General features: G+C 45.6%; 2 protein-coding genes across 2 annotated transcripts; one reads left to right on the top strand and one right to left on the bottom strand.

Moving 5' to 3' along the window:
• Nucleotides 1-1009: 1009 nt before the first annotated feature.
• Nucleotides 1010-9798, top strand: gys1 (glycogen synthase 1 (muscle)). Its single transcript, XM_058050144.2, has 16 exons — nt 1010-1129; nt 3480-3598; nt 3700-3881; nt 4829-5020; nt 5097-5282; nt 5688-5832; nt 5942-6059; nt 6175-6295; nt 6389-6495; nt 7040-7099; nt 7274-7466; nt 7706-7832; nt 7905-8000; nt 8070-8233; nt 8498-8578; nt 8689-9798. The coding sequence occupies exons 2-16, from the start codon at nt 3481-3483 to the stop codon at nt 8944-8946; spliced, it is 2148 nt and encodes a 715-aa protein (XP_057906127.2). The 5' UTR covers nt 1010-1129; nt 3480; the 3' UTR covers nt 8947-9798.
• On the bottom strand, nt 9713-11754 carry aspdh (aspartate dehydrogenase domain containing). Its single transcript, XM_058050145.2, has 8 exons — nt 11611-11754; nt 11468-11530; nt 11246-11390; nt 11096-11180; nt 10475-10624; nt 10176-10399; nt 9965-10104; nt 9713-9881 (listed from the first exon to the last, which is right to left on the bottom strand). Exons 2-8 carry the CDS (start codon nt 11520-11522, stop codon nt 9844-9846), a joined length of 837 nt encoding a protein of 278 aa, XP_057906128.2. The 5' UTR covers nt 11523-11530; nt 11611-11754; the 3' UTR covers nt 9713-9843.
• Between the last annotated feature and the right edge of the window lie 586 nt (nt 11755-12340).

Consider the following 12340-nt stretch of genomic DNA (forward strand, 5'->3'; position numbering starts at 1 on the left):
TTATTTATTTAAGGGTTATTTAAGCACAAACTAGATTTAAAAGTGCAAGTTTAGATGAGTATACAAATACAAGAAAATACAAAATAAAGAAACCAAAACTATTCAACTGTAGTAAGACTCCATCCATCCATCTCCTCTAGTATAACGAGTACAGTAACACAGGTAGTAGTAGTTGCATTTACTAGAGTTCACCTACAGTGCATTATAATTATTGTTGGACTTTTCTGTGGCAGTTGCCAGTGCTTTCTATCATCCATTGCTTTATTTTTTAGATTCTTGTTGATACTGCTTATGGCTTTTTTATGTATAGTTATGTTGTATCAACATGGTGATATAACAACTTAACTTCCCTCACAGGATCAATAAAGTAGCCGTGTGTATACCCTTGAAAGGTCATAAGAAAGGCCCCAAGGTTCTATCTCCATACATTCATGACAGAGGTGCCCTTGAGCAAGGCACCCAGCTCATTACTCCCCATAAAGTTACATGTGCATATCTTTACTACTATGATGGGTTTAATGCAAAGGGTATATACATTAGAATACTGATAATTTTACAGCATCCTACTATCGGATGGCGGTCCTGTAATTAGCCCCATTAGCCCCATGGGATACATTATGTTAGACAGTGGGCACCGTAGGGACAGAAATGAAAACATTGAATTATTTCGTGTCACTGGTCACGTCCTCACACAATTTGGAATGTACGCTATTAGAAATATCCTCCTCCCTCAGTGGCCTAAACGTCTCCTCCCTAAAGTGTCGCCTGGCAAATCAGGTCCCTTTAAGCAGCCTATTGAGTCTCCTAGCTAAGGTTACCACCTACTTCTGGTCACGTTGCAGATAGAGGCGGGCACATAGGGAGGCCGCAGCCAATGGGGGTAAAGCTGGTGAATAATATAAAGTATAAGAGGCGGTGCGTTCACGAGCCCCGCCCTTCTGTTGAATCATAGGCTACGCCGGTCCTGTCACTCAGGTCTGGCCGCAAAGGCACCTCACAAATGTGAGTGGATAACATTTAACTCAAGCCACCGCCCACTTTTCTCCCTTCTCTCCACAGCCCCCCCCCCTTAGATTGACGGCGACAGCTGGCAATGTGTGGCCTGAGCAGTTAAAGTTCAAACCTCAGGGTGAGTAGACATCCGTGTTCTTATTTTGCAAATTAACTGCAATTACTTCCGTACTTCCGACCGCGTTTGCGTGTGAAAGGCGCCGTGTCCTTTGCTGGTTTTCCCGGGGCTGCTTTGCAGTAGGCGACAGTAGTCACGTATCGTGGATTCATCATAACGATGCATACGTGCACGTCCAAGTCGGATTTTGTTGACTTCTGTGCTCCTGTTGCGTCCTCCGTGGACGTATTCCCTCCTCCATTTTTATCTTATTGCAAACCACAAGACCTGCAAGGCCTTGAGTTCACAGCAGTCAATCTAGTCAAGGGCATGGTGTGATGGGACATAGCTAAAATGTCATTAGTGTCAATTGTCCAACAGAACCCTGCCTGTACTTCTATCTCTGATAAATACTACACACAAAACCCAGCTTGGACATGGACAGCATCCATTTCAAAGGAACTGAGTACTCCATGGTGTATCCGACAAGTAGAAAGTATCCCACCGTGTTTTATTTACTCTTGTTTACTGCTGTCAGCTCAACACATGGTAGGCAGCGGAAAATATTCCCATCCGGCTCATTAGTTTCCCATCAAAGTGTGTATGAAACACGCCTAAGCTTCCCACATTTGGCGTGTCGGGTTCAAGTTCATACCTGACCCAGTATTTGTGGGCCTCCCATATTGGTTTTATTATTTGTTACTGTTTATGCAAGCAGGAAGTGAACCGCAAGTAAAGTATAACAAAGACAAGACGGATTATTCTACTTTTTTATATTTGTAGCTGTGGAACATTGTAAGGGTTAAATGTTTTGGCTCTCATGATATGGAAGAACCAGAAGGAACGGTGTGTTGACAGGATTATAATCTCAGCCGGTCAAAGGGCTTCTTCCCAAGCAGCCATATAAAAGACACAATGAATATGGTGGGCCTGCATTACGTAATGTAGTCTTTATGGGAAAAGAGAGTACTTACTAGGATGTTTATGTCCTGTCCTCGTCTTAGGCCACCATTGGATTTGCTGTTCCGTTAATTCTCCAGCGATATATTGTAGATATCACTAGAACATCACTCTTTATCTGCTGTATTTGATCCTGGCCGCTGATTAGATAGACGGCGCTATAGACAAATGTAACAAGGCGTGATAGTCTTTTGGGTACACGATGTAGTACTCCGGCTACCAATGATTCACTATCCTAGCTCACCGTTCGCTGTCAATCAACGGGTACCCATCCCCTGCCGGCAGCTATGTGAATGGCTACACTTGGCCGAATTATTGTCATCACTTGTCCCAGGTGTTGACTGAAAGTGCTCTTTTGTGCAGTTAAGGTAAACACTTAAGGCGAAGGATTAAAAAGAGTTACTTTAATCTTCCTGTCAACTGCCATTTCCTCTTCCACCTGAAGCAGACGTCAACGAACCACAAATGTCATTTCTACAGCAGCTTTCTCAATCTTTACTTTGGGTAATGCGTGTTCTCGCTCGAGGAGGGAGTGTCCAAAGTGCGGGGCAGTTTCTTATGCATTGGCCCACAGCACATTATGGACACACAAATGGAACAAAAATGGACCGACTGGACTGCATGGATGCTAATAACTAATAACGATACATTCCATTACGCGCCACAGATACATTTGAAGAGCTTGCAACCAAAAGGCGCTAAATCCATTTTGACTGATTTCGAGGAAATCAATGATTTTTAATTACACACATATCAATCTATTTGGTCATCAAGTCTATATTGCAAATGAAAGAGCTATCAATATAGGTCATAAAAATGCATGTTATAAAAATCCTGCACACACCATGTATTTTATATATATTTTTAAATTATTTATTTTTTTCGGATTTAGCGCCTTTTGGCTGAAATGATGGATTTAGCGCCTTTTGGCTGAAATAAATTTGAAGTCACCTTTAACTTCTTCCATGGCATTGTTGTAAAAGAATGTAAGGTGCTTTAATGTGCTATGCTAATAAAATAATTACAACACAGAAGCCATTCTCAACATACAATACACCCCCCCCACCCACCCACACACACACACACACACACACACACACACACATGCTCTCGTTCACCTTCACACATTCTGTATGTGCAGTGCCAATTGTATTCTTCTATCTGATTGGTCAGATTAAGAAATAGATGGGAAACTTGGGTCAATCAGAATAAAGAATAAAGAAAGGGATTTAGCTCCTTTTGGTTGAAATCTGAAATGGAAATAGCGCCTTTTGGTTGAAAGCATAAATTTCATATCACTTTTTTTCATATTTTTAAAAAATATTTTTGAAAAACATGCAACTTAGTGAAAATTGGATTTAGCGCCTTTTGGTTGCAAGCTCTTCATTTGTAGTGTGTTGTGTTTCTCCAGTATGCCGCTGGCTCGCAGCCTGTCTGTCACGTCCCTGTCAGGGCTGGAGGAATGGGACGAGGAGTTTGATTTGGAGGACGCCGTTCTCTTTGAAATAGCCTGGGAGGTGGCAAACAAAGGCACGTTTTTTTGTTTTTTTTTTGGCATGATCGGATCGCATGACTTCCTGCGCGCAAACGCCAGCTGATGACCTCATGTTGTTGTTCCAACCGCGTTCCAGTCGGAGGCATCTACACCGTCATCCAGACCAAAGCCCGTCTGACGGCAGAGGAATGGGGGGAGAACTATTTCCTGGTGGGCCCCTACGTGGAGAGCAACGTGCGCACTCAGGTGGAGCTCATCGAGCCCACCAACCCGGTGCTCAAGAGAACCATTGACAAGATGAACTCCAGTGGGTGTAAGGTGGGGATCGCCACACGTTCGCCGCCAACACACACACACATTCGGAATAGGCTGGACTTATTATAGAGTGGACCGACCTTCTTTCCAACCTTGTGACATTTCCCCACAAAGGTTAGAGGTTGTATTAATGTCCCCTCACACACACACACACACACACACACACACGCCATAAATAGATCTGAGTGTGTGTGTTTTGGCCCCAAGTAGCACTGGTTCTATTTTGAAGATGTCTTTATTCAAATAAGTCCTGTTATCACCATTTAACTTATCACTATTTAATTTATCTAAATTTGTATAATGGGCTGCACGGTGGTCGAGTGGTTAGCGTGCAGACCTCACAGCTAGGAGACCAGGGTTCAATTCCACCCTCGGCCATCTCTGTGTGGAGTGTGCATGTTCTCCCCGTGCATGCGTGGGTTTTCTCCGGGTACTCCGGTTTCCTCATGCTAACATGCTAGGTTAATTAGCGACTCCAAATTGTCCATAGGTATGAATGTGAGTGTGAATGGTTGTTTGTCTATATGTGCCCTGGGATTGGCTCAGCCACCAGTCCAGGGTGGACCCCGCCTCTTGCCCGAAGACAGCTGGGATAGGCTCCAGCACCCCTGCGACCCTCGTGAGGAAAAACGGTAGAAAATGAATGAATTTGTATAATTTGTGAATCTTTCTTGTTAACATTAGGAGGCCATTTTGCTTTTTTTTAGTGTTGGCTTTTTTACTGATGTTTTTCATGATTTTAGTTACAGTAAAAGAAGCATAATGATGAGATAGCGTAGACCTGACTGCTGCCTATATTGATATCGAGCATGTTTCCAGGAAGCGGGTGTCTACTGTATGTACAATTTGGTGCCCAGCCAAATATGGACTTTTGGGGTTTTTAGCGTCCATTCTGGTTAAATATGCATAAGAAAATGTTGTTCCTAAGAATGACTGCACTTGTTGGGCAGGTCTACTTTGGTCGCTGGCTCATCGAGGGCAGCCCCTATGTGATCCTGATCGATGTGGGCTTCACCGCCTGGTCTCTGGACACTTGGAAGAGCGAGCTGTGGGAGCTGTGCGCCGTCGGTGTGCCGTGGTTCGACCGCGAGGCCAACGACGCCGTGCTGTTTGGCTTCCTGACAGCGTGGCTCCTGGGAGAGGTCAGAGATGGAGTTCCTGACTTGACCCTGAAAAGGGGTCCTCCACCTGAAATCACATTTGTGTATCCGTTTGCAGTACGCGGCCCAGAGTGACGGCACGCCGCACATCGTGGCCCATTTCCACGAGTGGCTGGCCGGCCTGGGCCTGGTGTTGTGCAGGCAGAGACAGTTGCCCATAGCAACCATTTTTACCACGCATGCCACACTCCTGGGACGCTACCTTTGTGCTGGGAATGTTGACTTCTACAACAAGCTTTCAGAGGTTGGTGTTTGAACCCGTTGACACACGGCAAAGGTTCAGTTCATCAAACACATTTTCCACATGCAGTAACCCCCCCCAAGCTAAAACTCAACTCTGAAACCCCCATCATCACTTCCTGTCTGCCCCCCACCCAACTCTGCTATCACCTGAACACATTTACAGCAACACAGACAAGTGTGAGTCTTATTTAGGTAACTATAGGGGTGCTATTTTATGTCTACAGGGCTTTAATACCATATTTTCCAGAATAAGTCACACTTTTTGCATAGTTTGGCTTGTCCTGCAACTATAATATGATATAAATATAAATTGTTAATTCATACTGACTGACATTACCGTCGACGGCAGGGAGAGGGCGCTCTAGGCTTGTGACGACTACATCCTGTATCGTTGTTCGTTCCTCAGTTTAATGTGGATAAGGAGGCCGGCGACAGACAGATCTACCACCGCTACTGTCTGGAGAGGGCGGCCGCTCATTGTGCCCACGTCTTCACCACCGTGTCCCAGATCACCGCCATCGAGGCGGAGCACCTGCTCAAGAGGAAGCCAGGTATGGGGGATCACTTCGTGGGGGGCATCTACACAAATTAGGACCTTCCACTAGGAAAGGTGGGTTGTCGACCATGGTTTGTGTTTTATTTCCTCTGCCACACTCACAGACATCGTCACCCCCAACGGGTTAAACGTGAAGAAGTTCTCAGCGGTCCACGAGTTCCAGAACCTTCACGCCCAGAGCAAGAATCGGATTCAGGAGTTTGTCAGGGGACACTTTTACGGGTCAGTGATGATACAAGTGGCTCATCAGAGTTGGACCTTTTCAACCACAGTGATGTTTATTCCTGCATCTCCACGCTTATTCTGCTTTGCTTTGACCCCCCCCCCCCCCCTCCAGGCACCTTGACTTCAACCTGGACAAGTGCTTGTTCCTCTTCATTGCTGGAAGGTATGAGTTCTCCAACAAAGGAGCAGACATCTTCTTGGAGTCTCTAGCCAGGCTCAACTATCTACTGAGAGTAAGTCTGGTGTACACAATGTACACGATTATTCACCGCTACATGTTCCAAATAATAAATCATACGCATTCATTTCTCGGTACCTGGCTGCAGGTCAATCACAGCGACGTGACCGTCATTACCTTCTTCATCATGCCGGCACGGACAAACAACTTCAATGTGGAGACCTTAAAAGGCCAAGCTGTCAGGAAGCAACTTTGGTGAGGGTGCACTTTTAACATGTATTATAATTTAATAATAATAATAATAAATAAATAAATAATAAAAAAATATTATTATTAATAATAAATATACAATATTATTTACTTATTTATAATATATTTATTATAAATAATAATAATTTGATAATAATTTGATTTGATAATTGCAAATTTCCCCACTGAGGAATAAAGGCATATCTTAATCTTAATACTAATGTCATAATAATAATTACAGTAATAGCAGCAGCCGAGCAGCAATACTACTACTACTATAACTACTACTAATACTAATACAATAATATTACAGCATACTATAATAATAACAAAAGTATTTATTATTGAAGTATAATGTATAATGCAGTATAGGTGTAGTTATTGGTTGGAGGAAGAATATACATAGAAAATGGATGGACGGAAAAGTGAGAGGTAATTGTGATGTTTTTTTTGTTAGATTTCAATGCTTTAGATGAGACATGTCATAATTGCATCTGTTATTATGGTTTTGAAATAATAATTACTGTTGTTGGCCGTCTTTTCCTGACAGGGATACTGCTCAAACTGTGAAGGAACGCTTTGGAAAGAAACTTTATGAATCACTGCTGGTGTACGTTGAACTCTTTTACATCCTCTTCCATCTTCCTAATGAACGCTGTATAGCTATTCCATTACCTGTCAATCATTCACTCCCTTTTTTTTTTTATGCAAGCGATTGAGAAAGTTTTCAAATAAAATGTGCAGTGATGGTTGAATAAGAAGTATTATTCCTATTATTCTTTAGTGGACAGCTGCCAGACGTGTCCAAGATGCTGGACAAGGAAGACTTCACCATCATGAAGCGCGCCATATTCGCCACGCAGAGGCAGAGCCAGCCGCCAGTCTGCACGCATAACATGCTGGAGGACAGCAGCGACCCCATCCTCAACTGCGTACGCCGCATCGGCCTTTTCAACAGCTCCTCTGACCGTGTCAAGGTATGGTTATGTTTAATACCACATCCCGCCAGGATTCCCCCCCAGACCTGTTTAAATAATTTCTATATTTTTAATATATATTTCCCCCGTGTTTTATGTATAAAAACAACACCACATATAGAACTAGTCTAAATGAAAAGTGTGGCTAAATGTTAGCATTCATGTATGATCAACACCAGCCGCTGCATATGTTATTTATTTCAAATGCATATTCATCAAGTTTTCCATCCATCATCCAGATTATATTTCATCCGGAGTTCCTGTCCTCCACCTCTCCTCTGCTTCCCATGGATTACGAGGAGTTCGTAAGGGGATGCCACCTGGGCGTTTTCCCCTCTTATTACGAGCCTTGGGGCTACACACCAGGTTTGACTCCAGCTTGCCGACCACCGCTTTGTCTTTTTCAATAAAAACCTTCATATCTCATCTTATTGGTAGCCGAGTGCACGGTGATGGGGATCCCGTCCATCTCCACAAACCTATCAGGCTTTGGTTGCTTCATGGAGGAACACATAGCAGACCCCTCGGCATACGGTCAGTTATTTTTTATGATCAGAATGATGAAAAAAAATGATGCTCCTTCTCACACTTTTACCTTTGCAGGCATCTACATCCTGGACCGGCGGTTTCGAGGCGTGGACGAGTCGTGTAACCAGCTCACTTCCTTCCTCTTCCAGTTCTGCAAGCAAAGCCGACGCCAGCGGATCATCCAGAGGAACCGCACGGAGCGTCTGAGTGACCTCCTGGACTGGCGATACCTCGGCAGGGTAAACTTTTCAATGTTTTCATACTCAACTCATATTAGTATATGTTTGTACAATTCTCAGGTATAATGGTTTAGTGTTCGGTTGCTGTGTGATGAATTTAATGTTGTTTTTGAAGATGAAAGCATGAGTCAGACTCTTATATTGAGTAATGACCTTTGACAGTTTCCAAGGGCTTGACAGAGTGAGTGACAGGAAGAAAGGCTCTGACATGCATGAGGGGCAACCAGATGATTTGTGTCATTTGTTTCTCCCGTCTTGCGTCAGTATTATGTGTCTGCACGTCACATGGCCCTGGCCAAAGCCTTCCCTGACGCCTACGTGTACGAACCTCATGACCCCACCTCGGTAAGTCCACCAGCAGGCTTTCACGGGGGCGGGGGGGCAATATTTGGGGCAATTTTTCCTTTTTTCCTTTTCCCCTTTTTGACTGAACTTCTCCGTTTCCTCCTCCTCAGACGTCAGGTTTCCGTTACCCTCGTCCGGCCTCCGTGCCGCCATCCCCCGCCCTCTCCCGCCACTCCTCCCCCCACCACAGCGACGCCGAGGACAACGACGAAGACGAACGCTACGACGAAGACCTGGAGGCGGAGAAGGACCGAGTGAACATTCGGCAGCCTTTCACGCTGCCGTTCAAGAACAAGGCGGCTGTCGTCTCCAGAGCCAACGGGAACGCCAACGGGAACGCCAACGGCCTGGCGAGGGAGAAAAACTGACGAGCACCTCAAGTACACACACACACACAAACACACACTTATTGTGGCGGGTATTAGCATCACTCGAAGGGAAGCGCTAATGTTAAAAAAAAAAAAAGCTTGATGTGTATCCGTGTCTTCCCAGCCAGTTTGTACCTCACTTTTAAAAACCTCGCTGCCACTTGGACACCTTTTGGTATCCTTTTGGTATCCTTTTGGTATCAGCCACACCAGCACTGCAACAGGCCTGTTTGTTCCTCGAGGGGACAGGAAGTAGCCAATCAACCGTGAATAAAGTCACAACACTGGACTACCGAGGAATAATGACAAATAACAACAGCATTATTATGAATCTGTAGCTATTTTCCATAGAGAACATCCCTTTTCCCGGTAGAGCGCCCTCTTGTGACCGAATCAACAAACAGCAGCCAGTAAAAGCTCTACCTGTATGTGTCACCTTTTAAAGTGTCCCCATGACACGCTTTCACTCTCAATTCCAGCACTTCCAAATGCCTTGTTTCTGATGAACCGAACCAGAGTGGAAGTAACATGTCACACACGCGTGCAAAACAACAATCGCACCCAAAAGCTAAGCTAGCTAGCTAGCTTGGCCGTGTGTGTTTTCATGTGGTTTCCAAGCCTTATATTTCCGCTGTGACCTCACACTCCCGTCTATCTGCTTGCCTTTGACGTGTATTTATTGGGGGGAGGAATGAGGGAAATAAGGATGCCCGGAAGTAAGGAAACGCGTTTTGCCGGATGTGTACTTCCTGTTAGAGTTTTATCATTTCTTACAATCTTGCAGCAGATGAACTTATAATAAAGATTCGATATAAACGACCTAGCAAGGTTTTACAAATGATAGCTCTTGTTTGCATGTGCTTTTTTATTCCTGATTTTCCACTTTTTTTCCCGAGTTCAGCACAAGTAAACTCGACCGCCATGACCTTTGCAAACTGCAAGACAAAATAAGAAGAGAAACGGTGCTGATGGTTCCATGCCGGAGTTAGCATTCTGATTGACACCGTGGGAAACGTACCCAGCAAACTATTCCAAAAGGAGTCGTATGTCGCACTTCCGGTCACAGCGCCGAGTCGGGCCGGGTTCCTCCTCACAGTGCGCACCGAGAAACCATCAGGCCCCGTGGCCTCCACCTCCACGACATGATAGTCCCTCAACCTGGGACAAGAACCGCAACGGGATGAGAGGATTCCCACATGGAAGCTCGCAAATTCCGCAGTGAGACTCACGCCGTGTCCGACACAATCTCTCCGCGGACGCCGTTGAAGCCCAGATTCCCGGCAGCCACCGCTGCCGCCGCCATGGTGTTGACGTTGTTGGGAGCGAGGGGGCACAGCTCCGCTACGGAACCCCTGAGTAAAACCCGCCGACCCTCGCCTTCCGTCCACTCAGTGAGGACGTCTCCCGTCAGCCGGAAGCAGGACGGATGTTTGGACATTCTTATGAACAAATCCTGGACACACGGACACATCATCACGCTCATTTAGACACCATGACACGTCGGATTCAGGTGCCAGTCCTCTTTTACCTTTAAGGCCCCGCTGTCGTTCAACCTCTGGATGTCCTGACCGCCCCATAATGCACCACTGGGTACATACAGCGTTTTTCCGTACAGCCGAGCCGCCTGGCGGAGTTTCTCATTCAGGTCATGATCGGCGAGGGCAGAGGGGGAGCCCACCTGCAGGCGGGGATGATGAGGGTTTCTAACCTGTCATGGAGCCATGCTGGCCGTATCGCACACCGCACGGGCTCGCTGATTTGTTACTTGAACAGCAACAACCAAGAGTCCGAAAAACATCAGGGGACTCCTGTCATATCTTTGACTAGCAAATGTTCCCATCATGCATCCTTCAAAAGAACTCATCACATAGTGGGCGCTCCTGTCATATAGAGGATCTCTGACCAGAAGGGGTTTCTTTTCTGCTGTATGAACCGTATGTATGAACAGTAGTTCTGTCATATAGAGGATCTTTGGTGGTTTTGCAGTAGCTCCTAAAAACAGCAGGGCGCTCCTGTCATATAGAGGATCTTTGAATCCTTTAATTCTGAATCCCTGATGTGATGAGCGCCGTTTGAATTTATCAAGCAACCGTAGAGCGTCTTCAAGACATTCCTGTAAGCAGTGCCGATAAGAAAAGCGGAATCTCACCATAAAATGACAGCAAGACAGGAAGTGGACTCCAAATTCTTTGACCACCTGAGGATGGCACACTTCTACAATCACGTCACATTGCCTACAAAACGCTGGATATTAGAGATCTATCCCTGGATTGGCGGGCGGGAATGTTCAAGTCGGCACCTGTCTGGGAATGATGACAGTTCACTCAGCAGCAGCTCATCCGGGACCAGACCTTTCAGCTTAGCAGGGTCCCGGTTCCAAACGAAGGCCAGGGTCAAGCCCAGCGTGGCTCCATCCGTACGGATTCTTCCCACCAGGAATTGCCCTGCACAGCAGAACACGCTGAATACATGCTGAAGGTGGAAGCACGTGAACGTAACATGCCATGGACCGGGTCCCCACCTAGATGTCCGAAACCTACAACGCCAATACGCAGGGAAGATGACCTCGTTGCCATTTCCTGTGCTGAGAAGGTAAACAAGCTCATAAAAGCGCCCAACATTCCCTTGTGACTTGTCAACACAGGATATCGTGTCCGAGCTTACTTGGTATCACAACCCCTCAATCAGCGTCGGTCTTATTGCTCCACTCACGATAATCCCGCACTTCTCCACCGTCTCACAATCTGAACGCAGACTGACCAATGAGGGGAGTGCACGGTACAAAGTTTGACCCGCTGAGGCCGAAGTTAATCATTGTTAGCGCTTCATTCGGCTCTATCTTGGCCTTGCATGTCAGCTAGTTCACTTTCACACCCAAATATATGTACTATATATGCTTGACCTCTAGCAAGCAATGTTAATGTTCTTTCAGGTTGGGGGGGTCAGAGGTCACAGAAAGAGGGCCCACTAGCTATTCAAAAGATGCTGGACTCAAAGTCCAACTACTCACCCGTGGAAGACTGAAGGCAGGCATTGTGGAGGGAGAACAGGAAGGTTCTCGAAGAGCAATACTGACATCTAGTGGCGGAATTAATAAGTGTCAGTAGGCCTTATAATGACTTCTCCTTTATCCTATATGCTACTGTACTATACAGGGGCGTCACTAGGTTCTGGGGACGGGGGGGGGGGGGGGGGGGGGGTATATAACTTTCCCACTTTTGGACAGATTTAGAGATACTCAATTACACAAGTACATACTCAAAAACAAAAGTACACACAATCTACACTGCAAAACTGCTGCTCAAGTTCTGCAACCATTCTGTCCAGTGGACAGTCATCAATTATATCATAATCATTATTAATTATCATTATTCTCTATTATTACTACTAGTAG

The sequence above is a fragment of the Doryrhamphus excisus genome, linkage group LG16, assembly GCF_037039965.1.
Source record: "Doryrhamphus excisus strain RoL-2023G ecotype Guam linkage group LG16, RoL_Dexc_Guam_v1.1, whole genome shotgun sequence".
In the NCBI taxonomy this organism is placed as follows: Eukaryota; Metazoa; Chordata; class Actinopteri; order Syngnathiformes; family Syngnathidae; genus Doryrhamphus; species Doryrhamphus excisus.

Excerpts from the sequence above, each read along its gene's own strand:
- gys1 (XM_058050144.2), top strand. The coding sequence starts at position 3,481 with ATGCCGCTGGCTCGCAGCCTGTCTGTCACGTCCCTGTCAGGGCTGGAG. Across the intron at positions 3,882-4,828 it reads TGAACTCCAGTGGGTGTAAG|GTCTACTTTGGTCGCTGGCT; the intron begins GTGGGGATCGCC and ends CTTGTTGGGCAG. Across the intron at positions 8,579-8,688 it reads AACCTCATGACCCCACCTCG|ACGTCAGGTTTCCGTTACCC; the intron begins GTAAGTCCACCA and ends CCTCCTCCTCAG.
- aspdh (XM_058050145.2), bottom strand. The coding sequence starts at position 11,522 with ATGGCAACGAGGTCATCTTCCCTGCGTATTGGCGTTGTAGGTTTCGGA. Across the intron at positions 11,181-11,245 it reads CTGTCATCATTCCCAGACAG|GCAATGTGACGTGATTGTAG; the intron begins GTGCCGACTTGA and ends AGCGTTTTGTAG. Across the intron at positions 9,882-9,964 it reads CTTTTGGAATAGTTTGCTGG|TTTGCAAAGGTCATGGCGGT; the intron begins GTACGTTTCCCA and ends TTTGTCTTGCAG.